Source organism: Hyperolius riggenbachi, chromosome 6 (assembly GCF_040937935.1).
Source record: "Hyperolius riggenbachi isolate aHypRig1 chromosome 6, aHypRig1.pri, whole genome shotgun sequence".
In the NCBI taxonomy this organism is placed as follows: domain Eukaryota; kingdom Metazoa; phylum Chordata; class Amphibia; order Anura; family Hyperoliidae; genus Hyperolius; species Hyperolius riggenbachi.
Genome location: NC_090651.1, coordinates 72,140,547 through 72,157,722, shown reverse-complemented (window position 1 = coordinate 72,157,722; position 17,176 = coordinate 72,140,547). Strand labels below are relative to the sequence as shown.

The following is a 17,176-nucleotide window of genomic DNA, read 5'->3' as shown; positions in this document are numbered from 1 at the left end:
GTGCACGCATGCAACGGGGGACAATTGTCCCCCGTGTGTATGTAGCTTTAAGCAATAGCAACAGGATTATATGTAGAGAGCTGGGGAACAAGACCCTTGATGCCCTTTTTATAGTGATGCCCTTTTTATAGTGTCTGGCCACTAGCAGCAGACCAATTTAGCCATCCAACCATCAAAAAGTACAAGTGAACATTACACACTCAGGCATTGATGTTATGCACTTTGATCTGCAGAGTTCAGCTTCATTGAGAGACTGTCAACTGCACACTCAGCCATGCCCTTTGCCCTCTGTGGGCTGCAGATGCTGCCAGAAGCTAAAGTATGCACATCAGTATGTCTTTCTGGAGTGAGGATGTAGGTTTTTTTTTTTTACATATTTCAGTATCAGAGGAGCAATGAAATGGAAATGAATTCATATACAAAGGTGCGAAACTGGGATGGCACTGTGGTTCAATGACAGGGTGGCGATAATAAGCTAGTGCAGGGAGCCCAGACATGCCACAGGGTTTTGTGTGTGTGTGGGGGGGGGGGGGGACAGGCCTGCTCAGTTTTGTTGGGGGGGGGAGGTGCACCGTGTTATAGTTATGCCCTTGCATTAGAGGTAAATTTATGAAGACTAGTACTAGAGTCTCAAAAAACAAAAATAGAGAAGGAGGAGCGCTCCATAGTGTAACAACGTTTTATTGGAATCAATTGCGCAAATAAAATTTCACTTACTAGAAATAAGTTGAATAAAGGCATATAAAATCTTTAAAATCCTTCCTTGGTAGGTGCACCTCACACTGCCGTGGCCATCGGAGTTGAGGGGATCAGGTGGAATGCGACCCTGGGTGCTCCCCCAAGGTGAAAAGAACCGTGTGCTGGTTGCGTTATTACGCGTTTCGGCGTTCCACGCCTTCGTCAGATAACGCCACCAGCTCGCACACGAGAAGCTTATATACTGTCATTGGGAGGGAAATGTGAAATGGGGGGAGGGAGCCAGAAATTGGCTTGACCATTCCTTTTTTGGGGATGTTGTAAAACCAGGCTTATCAATAGGTGAAAACACCTGTCATTCATTTGCATGGGGTAGTCATTGACTAAGCCTCTCTGACAGCCGGGCTACAAAGTAGCAGCTAAAAGTGTGACTTCCACCCGGCCACCTGTGATCACCGTCTCAGCAGCGCAAGATTGCACATCTGTTTTGAGTACTAGAGTCTCTCCCAGGTGAGTTCTCTCTAATGTTGCACAGATTACCCTGCAAGCTCATGGCGAACCAGAACTCCTAGGAGTGTGTAAGGGGCTACAAATGACCAAAAAGCTCCTTGTTAAAGGACAACTGAAGTGAGAGGGATATGGAGGCTGCCATATTTATTTCCATCTAAGCAATGCCAGTTGCCAGGCCCTCCTGCTGATCCTCTGCCTCTAATACTATTAGCCATAGCCCCTGAACAAGCATGCAGCAGATCAGGTGTTTCTGACATTAATGTCAGATCTGACAACACTCGCTGCATGCTTGTTTCTGGTGTTATTCAGACACTACTGCAGAGAAATAGACCAGCAGGGCTGCCAGGCAACTGGTATTGATTAAAAGGAAATAAATATGGCAGCCTCCGTATACCTCTTACTTCCGCTCCCCTTTAAAATGTTATGCAAAACAAAAGTTTCTTAGAGCAGAAGGTATTTGCGACTATCCAGATTGAAGTGAGCATATGAGGTCTCCCACAATGCATCACTGCTGAATATGCAAATCATCCTTTGGATGATTGTATTGATCGATTATTTGCATGTATTCAGCAGTGATGCATTGTGGGAGACATCATACGCTCACTTCAATCTGAATAATTGCAAGTACCTTCTGTTTTAAGAAGGCAAACTTTTGTTTCACATGTTGCACCTGATTTAATGCCAGCACTTGCTTTTCAAAAACCGGCATGGTAATTTTAGGAGATAGTCAGATCTGTTCCTGTACAAACTCATATACTTATTATTGGCAATGGCTGTAGCTATAGCCACTGTTAAAATAAATAGATATTTTTGTTCTAATGGTTGTCCCGTAAAACCCAACGAAACCTGTGATGGAACAATACCAGTTTTAATAGCAATCCGGTTGAAAAAGTCAAAATGTATAGAAGAGTGGTGGACAATATCTTTTTTTCATGAGTGAAATGTACTTGTCAGCTGCAATACACCTTGCTTCTGTCCTCTGTAACTTTAGCTGGTGTGTGGGTAAGTCTGGAGTGATCATGTGTCCAACACGGCATAAAGAACAAATGAGCCCAGACTACATAACCCAGAGTTTCAGCACATATAGCAGAAACGCAAACGTTTTGGAAAACGCTGCATTTTTGCTGCTAATGGAAGTCTGCGTTTTTGATGCGTGTGTTTTAAAAAACACTGGTTTTGTTGCATAATCTTCAAAAGCGCATAAAAAAACGCACATATTGAAAGTCATTGGAAACGCAATGGTATGCGTTTTTCATGCGTTTTTTTTTCTATGCATTTTTGTAAAAAAGATAGTTTTGCAATGTATTTCTGCTCCCTGTTGTCTTCCTACTCATTTGCATAAAACGCAATTGGAAAACGCATGTGCGTTTTATATAAGCGAATTGCAAATGCATTAAAACGCTTGAAAAAAACGCATCTGCAGTAAAAACATTATAACGCACACAACATTGACCCAAAACGCAGCCTTTCACGCTATGTTATGTGTGCACCTAGCCTAAAAAACATTTAGCTAAAAGAAGGTGACAGAGAGCAGTTAAAAGGGTGGAACATGGAAATTAATGTTGCAGTAGCAAAATTAGTATATATAATTCATTTGCAAAAATGCAAAAATCAGTCACCTGTAGAGGGAAGCCTCTGGATAATCGCCCGCCCCCCTTCACCTCGCCGTTCCAGTGCTGGGACCCCACCGAAGCTCATCAACGGGAGTCTTTGTACTACTGCGCAGGTGCGAGCCACCGTGTGCAGAGTGGCCATGCTTGTTCACAGCCTGGAAGCCGCCTGCAAACTTCCAGAGGGTCCCAGCATCCAGCAGTGGTCTCGAGGAGGATCCTGAGGCTTCCCTCTACCAAGGTAAGTATCTGACTTTTTGTTTTCTAAGAATCGGGTTACCCTAGCCAGTGTGCATCTTGCAGGACACGCCAGCACGTAAAGTGATGCGAGCACCCATTTACATCGCTTAGTGGAAACAGGGCCTGAAAGGTGACAACTGTAGTGAGAAGAATATGGAGGCTGACATATTTATTTCCTTTTAAACAAAACCAGTATCCTGGCAGCCTCGCTGATCTATGCTGTAGTAGTGTCTGAGGCTAGATTCACAGTGGGATGTTGCGTTTTGATGCGACGTTAAAGTCGCAAAGCACACTTACAAACGCAACGCGCCAACAAAGTCGCAATGCATCGTTACCATTGCATACAACAGATACAGTAGAAATTACAGGCAATGAAAAGTATGCTTTTAAGTCATTACTGAGCATGTGCAAACAGTTTAACGCAGCTAATAACGTGTATAACGCACAGCATGCTGTACTTTCACTTAACGTGCAGCGCTAGTCACCAACGCACCGTGTGCACTGTGAACGGGACATTTATTTTTCCATTGCAGTGCGTTATTCTGTATTAAATGTTTTAACGTGCGACTTTAACGTCCCGCTGTGAACTTAGCCTGAATCACACACCTTAAACAAGCAAACAGCTAATCTTGTCAGATCTGACAGTAATTCCATAAATGCCTGATCTGCTGCATGCTTGTTCAGGGTCTGTGGCCAAATGTATTACAGCCAGAGGATCAGCAGGACTACCGGGCAACTGGTATTGCTAAAAAGGAAATAAATATGTCTCCATATTCCTCTCGCTTCAGTTGTCCTTTAACCGTTTCAAGCATGGGTTTAAATGGAGCTTTATACAAGGCTAGTAGATCGCATTGCTTGGAGCTCCCTCTGTTGGGTACATGCTATATATTCATTTGTAGCATTTTATTTAAAGTGTACCAGAGACGAGTAAATACAAAAAAATGTATACGTACCTGGGGCTTCCTCCACCCCCCCCCCCCCCCTGTGACCTGATCACTCCCACGCCGCCATCCTCAGCCTTCTGCATCTTCGGTAACGGGTCCCTTCATTTCGGCCAGTCAGTGCATGCGCAGTGCGCTCCTCAGTCTCGCTCCCGTGGCTGGGTGCGTTTTGCGCCTGCGCAGTAGTACGGTGTATGTTAACCGATTTATCTATTGTGCAGTGCTGCATAATATGTTGGCTCTTTATAAATACAATAAATAATTATATGAAATGATTTGCCATTTGCACTTCTGAGAAGAGGTGATATGAATCACAGGAGAATAGTTTGTGCTGCTTGCTTTCATCTCTGGATACATCTATCCTCATTGCCTGGAAGGTGCAGCTGACGGTACTTGTAGACTCACAGCGCCTGGCTTGTCTTTGTTCCAATAGCTGTTCATGGCCCACAATGACGGCCTCTGACACATGAAAGGAGGACGGAGTGTTTGAATCATTGTAACTCTCCAGCTTAGAGGCCCTCATCTGGCAATCCTGCATCTAATTATCATAATGAGGTATAGATTTCTGTTTTTTTTTTTTCTATGTATGCTTTTGTGTAAATATTGTTTTAGTGCAGGGGTCCCCAAACTTTTTTCGGTCAAGGGCCGGGTTAACATTCTTCAGACTGCTCAGGGGCCGGAACATGCATAAAATGATTTTCAAAAACATGACATTGAATCTAGGTATTGATTTTCACCAATAATGCCCGGAGGAGAACTCCCAGCAGCAGCCATTCAGTCAGGTAAGTAACTTCACCTGACAGTGAAGTATACCCAGGTGACAACCTGCTGTCCAGTTGGACAGCACAGTCACCCGATGCAGAATTGGAAGCCAGCGAATTACTGCTCACTGGCTTCTACAGTATGTGGATGGGTGGTGCCAGCACTGCTATTCTATATGCGGACCGTCGATATATTAAAAGGTGCAGTGGGCCACACCTATAAGTTATACATTTTGTGCTTGGGGCCAGTGAAAAAGCCTGGGGAGGGCGCATTCGGCTCGAGGGCCGTAGTTTGAGGACCACTGTTTTAGTGTATCTTTATAAAGATTTTCAGAGGTATAATAAGTGAATCAAGGGATAATTTATTTAGCTGGTGTGAAGAATATCGTATATTTCAGCACACACAAATAATTCAGTATACATAAGACAGATCAGTGAAAAAGCAGCAGTTACAGTATGTGGCAATCTATGAAAGCTTTTAGACTCTATTGATATTCCAGCCTATGTTATAAGCAGGGCTGTGGAGTCGGTAATTAAGGAGTTGGAGCAATTTTGGGTACCTGGAGTCGGTGGTTTCATAAACTGAGGAGTTGGAGTCGGATTATTTTTTTTTTTTTGTACCGACTTCACAGCTTTGGTTATATGCCTGATTTTAAAGGACACCTGAACTGAGAAGCATGTGGAGGCTGACATATGTATTTTCTTTTAGATAATACATAGAGTATGGCCTAGCTGTCCAGCTGAGCCTTTTTTTTTCTAATACTTTTAGCCATAGACCCTGAACAAGCATGCAGATTAGGTGTTTCTGACTGGATTAGCTGCATGCTTGTTTCAGACACTACTGAAGCCAAATGGATTAGCAGTACTGCCAGGCAGCTGGTATTGTTTGAAAGGAAATAAATATGTCCACCACCATATCGCTCTCAGTTCAGGTGTACTTTACCCTTTTAATCCCAACATCTAATCATATAGTAACCTTGTAAAATGAAATTGTGCCCTTAAGATAATGCCTCACACAAGGGCAGAAAAGGAATAAGAAGAATTGAGACTCTAGGCAAGATAGCACTTTTTTCCCAGTGCTGATGGTCACCTCGCTGTTTTAGTAAGATTTGGTGGGGGCTAGCCGCCTCTGGGCCCCTAGACTCTCTCCAGGCCCTAGGCAACTGCCTCGAATTGCCTTGTGGATGATCCAGCTCTGCACAAGGGGTGTTGTAGAGCCCCCAGAAGATCCACAGCACTTCTGGGCATTGAAGAATGGTATTTATGTGGTCTGATAATGCTGTCCATGGGCGTGGCCTAATGTATGTGACCTCCCCAGGGGTTACAAACTACAAATCTAAGGATAAAAGGTTTGGACAATGTTCCCTCTCCACAAATAAAATATGAGGCCTGTAATATAGAAAGAACAGAGGCGCCAAAAGGGTAAAATCACAATACTAAAACGTTTAAATAATGCTTTGGAGGCAGTGGTGGGCATAGCCGGCCTTTGACCTGAGCGACCGGAGTGGTCGCTCAGGGTGCCGGCTTCCAAGGGGGCGCCTATAGCTGGTTGCCTATACTGAGGGCACATACGCCTGGCTACCTATGGGGGGGATGGAGATCTTCAACTGACTTTCTATACTGGGGGCACCTATGCTTGGCAACCTATATTGAGGGCACCTACACATGAGATCCAATACTGTGGGGCACCTATACCTGGCTACCTACCTATTCTGTCTGAGGGCATTTTTTGAGGGGGGGGGGGTGCACTGCGGCTATAACGCGTGGTGCAAATTGTCAGTGCTGTGCTATCATTCTAAATGGGGGGGGAAGGCGGCTGACTGTCCCACTGATTGTTTTTATTAATAGGATGGGAACCACTGTCCTACGAGATATCTCAGGAGAAAAGATCAATTGCATATGGGTTTGTGTGTGCATGTGTGTGCGCGCACGCGCGAAGAGGATGAAAGGGGAGGGGGGCACAAAAATCAGTTTTCGCTCAGGGCGCTGTGAAACTTAAGGTCGGCCCTGGTGGTGGGCTTACCTCCTATAAGCAAACACTGGAAACTGTCTCTTTCAAGAAAACAGATTTTTTATTGGTACACTCCAAAAAGGGCTGCTGAGTATGAGGCCTGGACCACAGAAACAGCCATGTGAGACAGAAAATAGGTAGTGTGAACTATTTCCCCCAATACCACTTCTACAATCTTAGATCAGAAATTCTGCAAGGCCACAGTGTATTACAGTATGTGGGTAAGGTCTCTGGTAACGTTACTGAAAGTATTGTGGGTACTGTCCTTGGTAAAAGTGTGTAATATCTCAACTAATGTCCTTGATGTGGTAGGTTTCGTTCTTGATGGTGTAGCAGGTAATGTCCATGTTAATGTCCCTGTTGGTGTAGTTGGTAATGGCCAAGCTTAATGGTACGGGGCTGTGGAGCTGGAGTCAGAGCAATTTTTGGGTACCTGGAGTCGGAGTTGGTGGAGTCGGTGGTTTCATAAACTGAGGATTTGGAATTGGGAGTCTGATGACTTTTGTATCCACTCCATAGCCATGCAAGGGCTTTAGAGTATGAGTCGAGGAGTCTGAGTTTACCAGGAGTCTGCGTTTACCTGGAGTCAGAGCTTGTGGATTCATAAAGTGAGGAGTCAGAGTTGGAGTCGATTGATTTTTGTACTTACTCCACAGCCCTGCAGTGGTATAGTGTTCTAAACAATACTTACTGGCTAATGCACCTACTAATGTCCGTTGTGTTACAATGGGTAAAAACATTTATAATGTCCCTGATTGAATAGTGGCAGAGTGGCTGCACATGCTTAGTAACCTGAAAGCATGCTCTCAGCACCATTTCAGCATGGAAAAGCAGGAGGAGGTCTGTTTCATTTAACTCAAATACTGCCTGATTCCAAGCTGTAAGGAGGAAGATCAGAGTAAAAGGATGTTTCAAGTGAAATTTAAAGTGGCTTGGCCAGTTACTTAGCTGGGGCTTCCTTCAGCCCCCTGAAGTCCTCCTGGTCCCTTGCTGTAATTCCAAGCTGCTCCTTTCCTTCTCTGTCACTCTCTAAATGCTGCATGCACAGCCCCATGCAAAAATTGCTATTGCGCATGCGCAAAATGCTTCTGGCTGCGTGAGGGCAATCAAGAAGGCACGTGGCCGGGACCGTGCATGCGCAGTAACCGGCAACTGGCTAAGTCATCCAACTTTAGGAAGGGGACAGCGGATGAACAGAGCAGCACCAAATGATGGGACCAGAAGGACTTTAGGGGGCTGGAAGAAGCCCCAGGTAAGTAACTGTCCACTTTAAATTTCACTCAGCATTACCTTTAAATGAAACGCACGCTGTCCTACTGGGTGACTGTTTGTATTCATGTCCTTGATGTTGTAATAGGTGAGGTCCCTGGTAATGTCCTAGGTGTTATTGTAGATACATTGATCGGTAGCTATTCAGGTGGTATAGTGGTTAAAGAGGAACTCCAGTGAAAATAATGTAATAAGAAAAGTGCTTCATGTTTGCAATAATTATGTATAAATGATTTAGTCAGTGTTTTCCCATTGTAAAATCTTTCCTCTCCCTGGTTTACATTCTGACATTTACCACATGGTGACATTTTTACTGCTGACAGGTGATGGCAGTGGAAGGAGATGTTGCTTTCTTTTTTGGCAATTGGACCTAGCTGTAAACAGCTGTTATTTCCCACAATGCAATGAAGTTCATAGGCAGGAAACTGTCAGGACCACGGTCCTGACATTACACTGTGGGAGGGGTTTCACCACAATATCAGCCATACAGAGCCCCCTGATGATTGTGAAAAGGAATAGATTTATCATGGGAAAGCTATTGACTGGGATGAAGTTCAATTCTTGGTCACGGTTTCTCTTTAATGTACCCTCTAATGTTAGTGGTGCTATAGTGGCTAACTCCCTGCAATAATAATTAGGTGTCCATAATAGTATAGTGTTATGGAAGGCTATGTTCCCGTGTGAATGAAAAACCCTGTTTCTTTTTAGTATTAATTTTAATTAGGCCCAGATGTCTTCAAGGTCATTGTGGCTCCACTTTTCTAGCAGTATTACAGAGATGATCTACAATTTTGTCATTGACATGTAGTTATAACAATATTGAACAGTAAATGTGTAAGAAAATATAAATACTGTAATACTGTATCCTCAAATAGTCAATGTTGTGTACATGTGTGATGTGACACTGGGAGTCGGAGGGACGTTGATGTATGCTGACCAGCGTGAGTGAGGGAGATGAGAGGACAAGGCGCCGAGGCGCTGGCCTTAGTATGTGGAGTCTGCTGTAGCTCGCTCTGCATTACAGTAATTACTTACTTGGAGGTATGAAGAGGCGGGCCTCCCTGGGATGGGAGTGATGGCAGGCAGGGCCGATGCGAGAGAGGCTCCAGGCTCAGGGCGCAGTGTAGGAGGGGGCACACAACTCACTCAGCTATCATTCCCCTGTTGTGGTTGAAGCAGAGAGAGGGGATACATGGCAGTGACTGCAGGCCAGATAACCAGAAATTAAGGTGTTGGGGGCCCTTGGCTGCCAATAGCAATCAGTGTGTGATGGCTGGGGTGGGAGGGATGGAGGGGCGCACTTTGGTCTCTCAGCTTTGGGTGCTGGAGAACCTTGTCCTGGCTCTGATAGCAGGAGGGATGATCTTAAAGGATGCTAACTGCTGTAGCTCAAGAGTAACTGACCAGTGCAGCAAGAGAGCAAGTTGTCACCACCCCATCCCCGACTTTAAGTCAGAAATTTAGGTCAGACTCGCATAGTCAATGTAAGATCTTAGATATAAATTTCTTGACTTATAGTGTAGGATATACAGTCCATTTAAATTTGTTTTAAGTTGCTTTTAAAATTGCGTTATTCTTAATCTTTCAAAAAATTGCGTTATTTTTCCTGGTGGCAGGTGCGAGATGCCGTGAAGTACGCACTCTGTGCTGGCTATCGCCACATAGACTGCGCCTCCGTGTATGGAAATGAAACCGAAGTGGGAGAAGGCATCAAGCAAAGTCTCGGGGATAAGGTAAAAAGTTATTTGTTTATGGTCTTTGAGATAGTACCCAGTGGAGTTATTGTGAACCAGAAACAATGGGATTTTGTTGTAAGGGACTAAAAAGGAGCATCTATTCAGTAAGGAGTCATTGGGCAAGACTCCCTGACACTGCAGGGTGGACTGTTGAGCTTGCCCCCTAGTGGCTGCAAGTGATTTGAGTCTGACTGGAAAAAAGCTCTATAGAAATGTTTGGATTATTATTTTATTAGAAATGTACCTTCTTAAAACGGTGTCAAAAGTGAAGAGGCTATAGGCACACTACAAACCATCTGATCTGGTTGTGTGTTTGGCTTTAAGGACTTAAAGGAATAATTTGTGTATTTACTTAGTGATGCATCATGTCTCACATAGAGCTGAATATTTGCACATACCTCCTGTTGTTTTTAGAAAGAAAATTAATTGCATATTTATGTTAAGAAATATTTGAAGCATTAGCCGTATTTTTCGGCGCATAGGACGCTCCAAACTATAAGATGCACCTAAATTTAGAGGGCAAAAACCTTTTACGCCAGAAGCGTCTTGTATATGTACTCCCCCAATTATTGTGTCCCCCATGTGTCACCGTTTGTTTACCGTGTGTCCCCTCCTGTCCCCCATGTCTCCTCCGCTCCCTCCCCCATGTCTCCTCCGCTCCCCATGCTTAAATGTAAGCAGCAGCAACATGATTCACCTAATCCGGTGGCGACCAGAAACCTCTCCTATCCCTCACTGTTCCCCTAGTGCTGGCTTCTACTGATGACACGATCAGCAGAAGCCGGCACCAAGGGAGCTGAGAGGGAAGGTCCCTGGTTTCGGGTGGTGCCGATGGATTAGGTGAGCTGTGCTACCGCAGCTTACACGAGGGAGTGGAGGAGGACTCGGGGGGACAGTACAGGGAGTCCCTGACATTGCTGCAGGTCGGCGTTCACAAGTCGTGATTCCGTGTAATTGCCATATAACACGCATTGACTTTTTCTCCCCATTTTGGGGAGAGAAAAAGTGTGTCTTATATACCGAAAAATATGATATATCTGTACCAAAGGAGGTCTTTTTCAGTGTACATGGAAAGTGGCTTCATATCTCTAGAACTATGCAGCAGTTGCCTTGCTAAATTAATAAAACCAGACCATACAATGCCCTCTGCAGGCCAGAATGAGTTTTACAATTGCTTATCTACCCATCTCATTGTCGGCAGGGTTTGAAAAGAGAAGATATATTTGTCACCTCCAAACTGTGGAATAACAAGCACGACCCAGAGGATGTAGAGGGGGCTCTGAAGAAGACCCTGTCAGATCTGCAGCTCACCTACCTGGACCTCTATCTCATGCACTGGCCATATGCCTTCAAGTGAGTGTGTTTAAAGGCCATCTTCAGGCACATAGCTAATTATAACATTTGACCGTTCAATAATCACAGTGTCTGTATAATAATTTTGTGTGAAACACGATTCTGCTGCTAAAAATCCAGTTTTAAAAAGGAACAACTTAGTTGAGCAAGTTGATAGTGGGATCTATGACTGCGATTGTTGCTGCTATTTGGCTCTGATGATGCTGATGTTCAAAGGGGCAGAATACAGACTAAATACTTTGAGAAGTCCCCAGTCTGCAGTAATGGAAGTATTTGGTGCAGTAAAAAGGGGCATTTGCACTGGCATCGAAGTGATTTATTGTGCATCATCAGCTCTATACACAGATAAAAGGCAGCTCTTATTTAGTATTTATAAAGCAACAACATCTTTTGCAGCACTGTACAGAGTATATTGTCTTATCACTTAACTGTCCCTTGGAGGGGCTCACAATCTGATCCCTACCATAGTCACATGTCTATGTATGTATTGTGTAATGCAGTGATCTGCAAACTTGGCTGTCCAGCTGTTAAGAAACTACAAGTCCCACAATGCATTGCAGGAGTCTGACAGCCACAGTCATGGTTCATTAAAGCAAATGCATTGTGGGACTTGTAGTTCCTTAACAGCTAGAGAGCTAAGTTTGCAGATCACTGGTGTAATGTATGTATCGTAGTCTAGGGCCAATTTGAGGGGAAAACAATTAACTTATCTGTATGTTTTTGGGATGTGGAAGGAAACCAGAGTGCCCAGAGGAAAAGCACACAGACATGGGGAAAACATACAAACTCTGTGTAGATAATGCCCTGGCTGGGATTTGAATCGGGGACCCAGTGCTGCAAGGCGAAAGTGTTAATCACTATGCCACCGAAATGTACCCTGTATGTATTTAGAGAGTTTAGCCTGACTAATTCCCCCTCATCTGTGACTAATCCAAACTGTAATTTAATCTCTTAGCTGTGTCAGCTGACTGCCTTGGCAGAGCAGCTAAGTTGTAGACACAGGATGTTAACCCTGTCTGCTTCCATGAAAGCAGAAAGTAGACACCCTGCAAATTTACTGCAGGATTTGTATCAGCTGTAACAAAGAAATGTGTTTTTATGCTTATCTTTTAGAGCAGAGAGGAAGTTTAGGTCTGCTGAAGGCTCAACTACAGGCCAAATCCTGTTTGCACAGACTTGTTTGAGTATGTATATGTGTCCTGTGATGTAGATAAGCTAACACAGGATAACCAGTCAGACCTGTTCTGAGACTTTGCTCTGCAGCTGAACACTGTTTCCACTAGCTACAGATTTGCAGCGTTTCCCTGTTTGCAAGCTTCACGAGGAAACTGCCAATCTTTTCAGTGGCTTGCCATCCAGATCACACTTTGGTGCAAAGCAGGGTGGCATGCTGCAGTTTTCTGCAGCACACAGCCGAATCACTATAGTGGTGCACTGGCATGGTGCGACTTAGCGATTCAGAGTGCAGCTACGCACCAGAATGGAAATGGCCACGGCTCCCAGTGGAAATAAGCTCTAAAGTAAATCTAGTCTCTGTGCCAGGTAACGGACAGAACAAGGCAGAGCAGAGCAACAGATTACTGATGAGTTACCCCCCCTGCTGATGTCATTAAGATGGACCATCAGCAATGGTTAGTTTAGTGGAGCCTGATTGGCTCACAGTGCTGCCTCCAAACTTTATATTTACATGGTGCCAACATCTTCTGTAGTGCTGTACATGGTGCAAAGTAAATAGTGTGGTGCATAGATACATGATATGTTCAAAACTCTGTCAGTCCTTTCAATACAAATACATGCATAGTTAAAGGAAACCTGAACTGAATAAATAAAAATAGTTTTACTTGCCTGGGGCTTCTACCAGCCCTCTGCAGCTGCCCTGTGCCCGCACTGTCATAGAACAATCCTCCGGTCCCCACTGCGGCTAAATTTTGTTACCGCCGACTTGCAAGTCGATGGCCACTATGGCCTCAATTCACTAACTTTTATCAAACGTTTGATAATTTACCTCATGGGTAGAAACTAATTTTGAGTTCACTAAGGTGTTATATATTTATCGAATGTTTTATCGATAAAACATTCAATAAGTCTATAACACCTTAGTAAATTAAAATTTATATTTTACCTATGAGAAAATGTATATTTTACCTATAAGGTAAATTATCAAACATTTGATAAGGCTTAGTTAATTGAGGCCTATGTCTACACGACCCTGGCTGTGCGCACCCTCATCTGCCTCAGGTAAGTGATACTCCAAAGCTACAAATTATAGGGTTGTCTGAACAGGGTCTTTTGAGAGTACCTTTGAAGGTTTTCAGGCTCAGAGCATGACAGGCAGGCTGTGGGAGAATGGTCCTGGATGCGGGAGTGAGAGAAGTCCTGGATAGGTGAGTTAAAAGAGGTGACCAAGCTAGAGGAGAAGGTTTCCTGGGAGAAGGCTACAATTACTCGCCGGTAATTGGTTTTCTGCATTGCCTCTACGAGGGGTGTAAACCGAGAGATAGCCCCGTCTGACTAGGAGACAGGAAGTACAAGATACAATCAAATAGCCACATCCTTCTACCTATCCTCAGTGCATTGACTATTATCTTGACTCAGTAGGACTTACCTTAGATTTGGGTGGGTAGGTTCACCCCTTGTAGAGGCAACGCAGAAAACTAATTACCGGTGTGTGTAATTGTAGCCTTCTGCTCTCCTCTACTCGGGGGTGTAAACCAAGAGAGTTAGAATATTACCTCTCTCAGGGCGAGACCACTGCCGACAATACTTTACGACCAAACCCCAAGTCATGGTGACTTGGTAAATCCAAACGGTAGTGCTTTATCATAGGAGGACCATGTGGTAGCCTTACAAATTTGGAGTACTGAGGCAGAATTTCTTTCTGCCCAGGAAGAGGAGAGCCCTAGTGGAGTGTACTTTGACAATAACAGGGGCTGGCTTACCTGCAATTTCATAAGCTTTGCTTATACTTAACTTTAACCAGTTACTTAAAGTACTCTTGGATGCTCTTAAAGAGAACCAGAGACGTAGAAGAAATAGATTTATACATACCTGGGGCTTGCTCCAGCCTGGATCGCTCCCACGCCGCCATCCTCCGCTGCATCTGTCCGCCGGTACCGGGTCCTGTAATTTCCGCCAGTCGATGCAAGCGCAGTGCACTCCCTCCGTACTGCGCAGGCGCATGTGTACAAAGCCGGAGGGAGCCCCTGCGCATGCGTACAACTGGTCGCGTCCGGCGGAAGTGACGGGACCCGGTACCGGCGATAGAGGCAGCGGAGGATGGCAGTGTGGGAGCGATCCAGGCTTATGGGGCTGGAGGGAGCCCCAGGTATATATAAAATCTTTTTCCATTTTTTAGCTATGCTTCGTCTTTGGTTCCCTTTTAACCCTTTACGAGCACCCTGAAACTGAACAAATAAATTATCCTCCTTTCTCCACTCAGCAGTTTTGTCTAAATAAAGTAAACTCATTTTCCTGACATCCAGGGAACTGAATTTTTCCTCTTTTCAGTTAGAAGGATTCGGACAAAAAGAAGGGATAAAGATTTCCTGTTCACTGTGGAAATCTGTGACAACTTTTGGAGAAAAATTGGGAGGTAACTTAAAAGTGATTCTATCCGGTTAGATAGTCATTAACGGTGGCTTAGTGCATAAGGCTTGTATTTCCCCTAAATGCCTGGTTGTAGTCACTGCTAGTAGCAAGCATGTTTTAAGCGTTAAGTCCCTAATTGAGATCTGGTTCATTAGCTCAAAGGGGAATGCAATAAAATAATTTAGGACTAAATTCAAGTCCCAAGGCGGAACAGTCATTTTTTTCACCGTTTTCCTTTTGACAGCATTGATAAACCTTTTAATTTGAGGTGAAAGGAAAATCAAAGTATGCACCCAGGGCTGCTAACTGCACCTTAAAGTGAATGTTTACCGCTATCAAAATAAAAAAGTCAGATACTCACCTAAGGAGAGGGAAGGCTCGGTTCTAATGAGCCTTCCCTCTCCTCTCCCGGTGCCCGGTCCCGCGCAGGATCCCCCGTAGCAGTATTCGACCAGTTCGGTCAAATACTGCCACTTCCGCTGCCGAAGGGATGTTTCGGAAGCCTTCGGGAGCACTCGGGCTCCCGAAGGTGGGCCGCTCCATACTACGCATGCGCAAGCATCCTCTATGATGCAATCACGCATACGTAGTATGCAGCGGCCCGTCTTCGGAAGCCTGAGTGCTCCCGAAGTCCCTGCGGCGGCAGACACGAACGGGGGAGCAAGCGCAGCACCGAAGAAACCGGGAGAGGAGAGGGAAGGCTCATTAGGACCGAGCCTTCCCTCTCCTTAGGTGAGTATCTGACTTTTTGATAGCGGTACCCATTGGCTTTAACCACTTGCCGACCGCGCACTCATAACGCGCGTCGGCAAAGTGGCAGCTGCAGGACCAGCGACGCAGTATTGCGTCGCCGGCTGCAGGCTAATTAATCAGGAAGCAGCCGCTCGCGCGAGCGGCTGCTTCCTGTCAATTCACAGCGGGGGGCTCCGTGAATAGCCTGCGGGCTGCCGATCGCGGCTCGCAGGCTAAATGTAAACACAAGCGGAAATAATCCGCTTTGTTTACATTGTACGGCGCTGCTGCGCAGCAGCGCCGTAAGGCAGATCGGCGATCCCCGGCCAATCAGCAGCCGGGGATCGCCGCCATGTGACATGGGACAGCCTGTCACTGGCTGCACAGGACGGATAGCGTCCTGTGCAGCCCCGATCACCGAAGGGGTAGCAGGTAGGAGAGGGAGGGGGGAATTTCGCCGCGGAGGGGGGCTTTGAGGTGCCCCCCTCCCGCAACACCCACAGCATGCAAAAGCGATCAGACCCCCCCCAGCACATCATCCCCCTAGGGGGGAAAAAAGGGGGGCGATCTGATCGCTCTGCATGCCAGCTGATCTGTGCTGGGGGCTGTAGAGCCCACCCAGCACAGATCTGAAAATACAGCGCTGGTCCTTAAGGGGGGGTAAAGGCTAGGTCCTCAAGTGGTTAAGGGTGTTTAATTTTAGACCTATATCTAGCCCTTTCTGCAGGAACTCTAGAATATTGGGGACAGAGAATATCTCAAGATTTTCTGGAGAGTCTTTGTTAAATTCACAAAACACTTTCCAAATCCTGAGATAAATAGTGGAATTTACGGGTTTCCTTGCATGAAGCAAGGTAGAAACCACTTTCTCAGACATGCCTTGATTCAGTAACAGGCGCCGCTCAAAAGCCACGCCTTCAAGTTCAGACTGGCCCCCGAGGGATGGTATATTTGTGAAGAAAAAAAGAAGAAAAACACTTGCGCTCAAACAAAATAGCACTGGCCCTTTAAGAATGCACACGGTGCTGCTCTCTTATACTGGTTGGTGCCAGCAACTGTAAGAGACAAAGGGTAGGGGAACAAGAGAGCACTCCGTAGTGCATTAAATGCGGTTTGCTATTTTCACATAGATCTATGGTACGAGGAGACCCGCCAGACGGGCCAGAGGCACAGAGACAGACACTATCATCAAATGTGAGTGTAATGATTTTATTTCTGTGAAAATAGAATACCGCATTTAATGCACTACGGAGCGCTCTCTTGTTCCCCTACCCATGGTATATTTGTCCCTGATACAGCAGGTCCTCCCTTATCGGCAGGATCATGGGTTCCTCTACTGCTAGGGAGAGTAACAGTGGATACCAATGCCTTCGTGGCCAGTCTAGGGTGATGAGTATTATCGAGGCCTGGTCTTTGATTACTTTTTGAAGTACCGTATTTTTCAGACTATAAGTCGCTCCGGATTATAAGACGCAACTAGGTTTAGAGGGAAAAAATCAGGGAAATGTTTTTTATACTAAACCTAGGTGAGTCCGTGGTGCAGGAGCATCTTATGGACCATTTTTCCCCCAAACTGTCTATCTAAGCTACACTAAGCCCTGCTGCCCCACCAGATATACTCACAAAACACTCAGCCTGCGGTAACTACACTCACACTCACTGCTACACTAACTGCAGTCCCTACACTGCCATAGCATGATGAACTCTAATCAATCTTGCTGGACACTGA

The 17,176-nt window shown here is 45.3% G+C and overlaps 1 protein-coding gene across 1 annotated transcript in view; it reads left to right on the top strand.

The window, feature by feature from the left end:
• Window positions 1–17,176, top strand: part of AKR1A1 (aldo-keto reductase family 1 member A1) — a 70,854-nt gene that overhangs the window by 27,887 nt on the left and 25,791 nt on the right. Inside the window, exons 3-4 of the mRNA XM_068242520.1 lie at window positions 9,655–9,771; window positions 10,976–11,127. Of these exons, the coding sequence (XP_068098621.1) occupies window positions 9,655–9,771; window positions 10,976–11,127 (269 nt within the window). The remainder of the gene's footprint in view (window positions 1–9,654; window positions 9,772–10,975; window positions 11,128–17,176) is intronic.